Source organism: Hyperoodon ampullatus (genome assembly GCF_949752795.1).
Source record: "Hyperoodon ampullatus genome assembly, chromosome: 8".
In the NCBI taxonomy this organism is placed as follows: Eukaryota; Metazoa; Chordata; class Mammalia; order Artiodactyla; family Ziphiidae; genus Hyperoodon; species Hyperoodon ampullatus.
The window spans coordinates 116,352,088-116,355,365 of NC_136921.1; the positions used below are offsets into that span (position 1 = coordinate 116,352,088).

At 60.6% G+C, this 3,278-nt stretch overlaps 1 protein-coding gene across 2 annotated transcripts; it reads left to right on the plus strand.

Moving 5' to 3' along the window:
- Nucleotides 1–1,356: 1,356 nt before the first annotated feature.
- On the plus strand, nucleotides 1,357–2,409 carry TMEM185B (transmembrane protein 185B; the record flags this gene model as incomplete). 2 transcript variants are annotated; one of them, XM_079710279.1, is made up of 2 exons in its annotated part: nucleotides 1,357–1,393; nucleotides 1,571–2,409. In XM_079710279.1, the coding sequence occupies 2 exons, from the start codon at nucleotides 1,357–1,359 to the stop codon at nucleotides 2,407–2,409; spliced, it is 876 nt and encodes a 291-aa protein (XP_079566405.1). The 2 variants fall into 2 exon arrangements, with proteins under 2 accessions (XP_079566405.1, XP_079566404.1); XM_079710278.1 differs by having other exon boundaries at nucleotides 1,357–2,409.
- Nucleotides 2,410–3,278: the final 869 nt, after the last annotated feature.

Consider the following 3,278-nt stretch of genomic DNA (forward strand, 5'->3'; position numbering starts at 1 on the left):
GGGCTCTGCACGGGAGCCTGGAGAAGGCAGGGGGAGCCTCCAGCGCCTGCCCAGCTGGGGAGCGGGGGACTGCAGCGCTGCTGGCCCCTGGAGACCACCCGGCCGGCCCCCGACTCACCAGCCAGGACCCTGAGGCCAAGACAGCACGGGGCGAACGCGCCCAGGTTTCTCAGCGGCTGGCTGGCAGGGCCTGGACTGGAAGCCAGATTTCTTGATCTCTGGCAGAAAAGCCCTCGTCCCAACAGCGCTCTGCGAGAGCCAGACTGCGGCTGGGCCAGACAGGTCAAAATGAGGCTCAGGGACATAAAGGTGAGAGCCTGAATCGGAATCTCCATTCTGCTCCTAGGCTGCCGGGTCACCCAGGGCTTCCGGGAAGCAGCCGCTGCCCCGAATTCAGCCGCGGGGCCCTGCGGCGTCTAGCGCCCTCCCGGCACCCACCCTCCACCTCTGGGGTGAGACGGCCCCGGCACTCTGCCTCGGCCACCGCACAGGAAGCCCGACGACTGCCGGCGCCCCGCCAGGTGGGGCCCGGCCCCGGAAGCCGTCCGTTCCAGGCACAGCCCCGCACCCCGCCCCGGGCGCAGACCGCACACACGGGGCCCCCCCGGCACAGGCACAAACCCGCCACCTCACGTGCGCGCGCACGCCCTCCCAGCGCTTTCACAGTCACGGCACCCACTCCCCCGCTCGCAAACCCCCACACGCGACCGGCCTCGCGCCCACACAGTTCCCCGCCTCCGCGCGCCCGGTGCCGAGCCTCCCCGGCGGGGACAGGAGCCCCCGGGTCGGTAGCGGGCGAGGGTGAGGCACCCGCGGCAGGCCGCGCCCACCGCTCCTCGGCCCCGCCCCTGGCCCGGCCCCGCCCCTGGTCCGGCCCGGAGGATGTGAGCTCACTCCTACCTCCCTGCTCTCGGCGCCTCCAGGAAGCGTCCGCCCAAGGTCGAGGTCCGCTCGCTGCCAACGGGGCGGCCGCGGCGTCAGCAGCGCGCCAGGCACCCGGTCCGAGTCGCCCGCCCCCACCCTCCCGGCGCCACACGCAGTAGCTGCTTTGCAAATGGGTACGGAGTGAAGGCGGGCACCGGGGCGGACAAAGGACCCCGCTCGCCGACTCCGCGCCAGCCGGCCCCGCGGGTCGCCGGGGGAGGGCGGGCGCGCACGCCCCGCCCAACGCGCTTCCGGCCGAGCCACGTGACCGCGCGCGCACGTGTTCCGGCTCCTCGGCGCCGCGGGCCAGAAGCTGCTCCGGGGGGTTCCCGGCTGCTGCCCGCCGAGAGCCGTCGCGGGCCGGCGGGGGAGGCGGCGGGCCGGGAACGGCGCAGACGCGGCGCCCGCCGGGGAGCGGGCAGCGGCCTCGCCATGAACCCCAGGGGCCTGTTCCAGGACTTCAACCCGAGTAAGTTCCTCATCTACGCCTGCCTGCTGCTCTTCTCCGTGCTGGTGCCCCTCCGCCTGGACGGCGTCATCCAGTGGAGCTACTGGGCCGTGTTCGCCCCCATCTGGCTGTGGAAGCTCCTGGTCCTCGCTGGCGCCTCGGTGGGCGCTGGCGTCTGGGCGCGGAACCCGCGCTACCGCACGGAAGGGGAGGCCTGCGTGGAGTTCAAGGCCATGCTGATCGCCGTGGGCATCCATCTGCTGCTGCTCATGTTCGAGGTCCTGGTTTGCGACAGGGTGGAGCGGGGGACCCACTTCTGGCTGCTGGTCTTCATGCCGCTCTTCTTCGTGTCCCCCGTGTCTGTGGCCGCCTGCGTGTGGGGCTTCCGACACGACCGGTCCCTGGAGCTGGAGATCCTGTGCTCCGTCAACATCCTGCAGTTCATCTTCATCGCCCTGAGGCTGGACCGGATCATCCACTGGCCGTGGCTGGTGGTGTTTGTGCCGCTCTGGATCCTCATGTCGTTCCTCTGCCTGGTGGTCCTGTACTACATCGTCTGGTCCCTCCTGTTTCTGCGCTCCCTGGATGTGGTTGCCGAGCAACGAAGAACACACGTGACCATGGCCGTCAGCTGGATAACGATCGTGGTGCCCCTGCTCACCTTCGAGGTTCTGCTGGTGCACAGGCTGGACGGCCACAACGCGTTCTCCTTCATCTCCATATTCGTCCCCCTCTGGCTTTCGTTGATCACGTTGATGGCCACAACGTTTAGGCGGAAAGGCGGCAACCACTGGTGGTTTGGTATTCGCAGAGATTTCTGTCAGTTTCTGCTCGAAATTTTCCCGTTTTTAAGAGAATATGGGAACATTTCCTATGATCTACATCATGAAGAGAGTGAAGATGCTGAAGAAACGTCGGCTCCGGAAGCGCCTAAAATCGCTCCGATGTTTGGGAAGAAAGCCAGGGTGGTGATAACCCAGAGCCCTGGGAAGTATGTTCCCCCGCCCCCCAAGTTAAGTATTGATATGCCGGATTAAACCCGTCTTCCGGGGCGTGTCCGCAAGCGGAAGAGAAACCATGTACACACAAAATCCGCCTTCCTTTGGCCTCTTTTGCTCATCCATGCCAAACCTGGAACCGAAAACAGGCTCCAAACATCATGTCATGCCTTGAGATTGATGCCTGTCAGTGGGTCATCTGTATTCACCAGAGATGTAGGAGGTTATTTTACTGTACAACTGCGTGTGTGTGCAGTGTGCCTCCCTATGTGAGGAGCTTGTTCTCTAGGCTGGTGTTTGCGAGCTAGCTGAGAGCAGTAAATAGAATTGTTTAGGTAGGTCCTCAAATGGAGTGACTACACAGCTGGGTGTTTTTTTTTAAGTGGTACTGTACCTATCAAAAGTATTGCTTTGAAAAGTATTTTTATACACTGCTAACGTGAAATTGTATTTCACGTTGTGCCTGTTGTGACACAGTAGCAAATGTAAAGAATTCTCTTTCCCACCACTTGCATATAAGCCTCATAGTTGTTATTTTTAGTGTTCCTACTGTTAGAATGGTTTTTCTTTGGGTTTTGCCGATACTGGTCTTTAATAGCCTAATAGGTGAATTTTTCTAATGCAGTGAATCCATCCATATATTTATATGACTATTTTAGCACTGTAACATATTATGTTGAATTCTGGTTCTGTGCAGTACAGTGTATTATGTTTAAGTATTTTTTTAAGTTTATATGTGAAGATACACGTCCACTGCAGATGTTGTTAAAGATTGCTTAAAACATGAATACGTACCTGGCATGGGGTCTTATTAAAATTCTAGGCGTGAATATGGGGCTTCAAAGTCCCAAGGATCTTCATACTCAGGTGTTAGATGATTCCGTCTGCACAGCTTCGAGGTCTCTCTT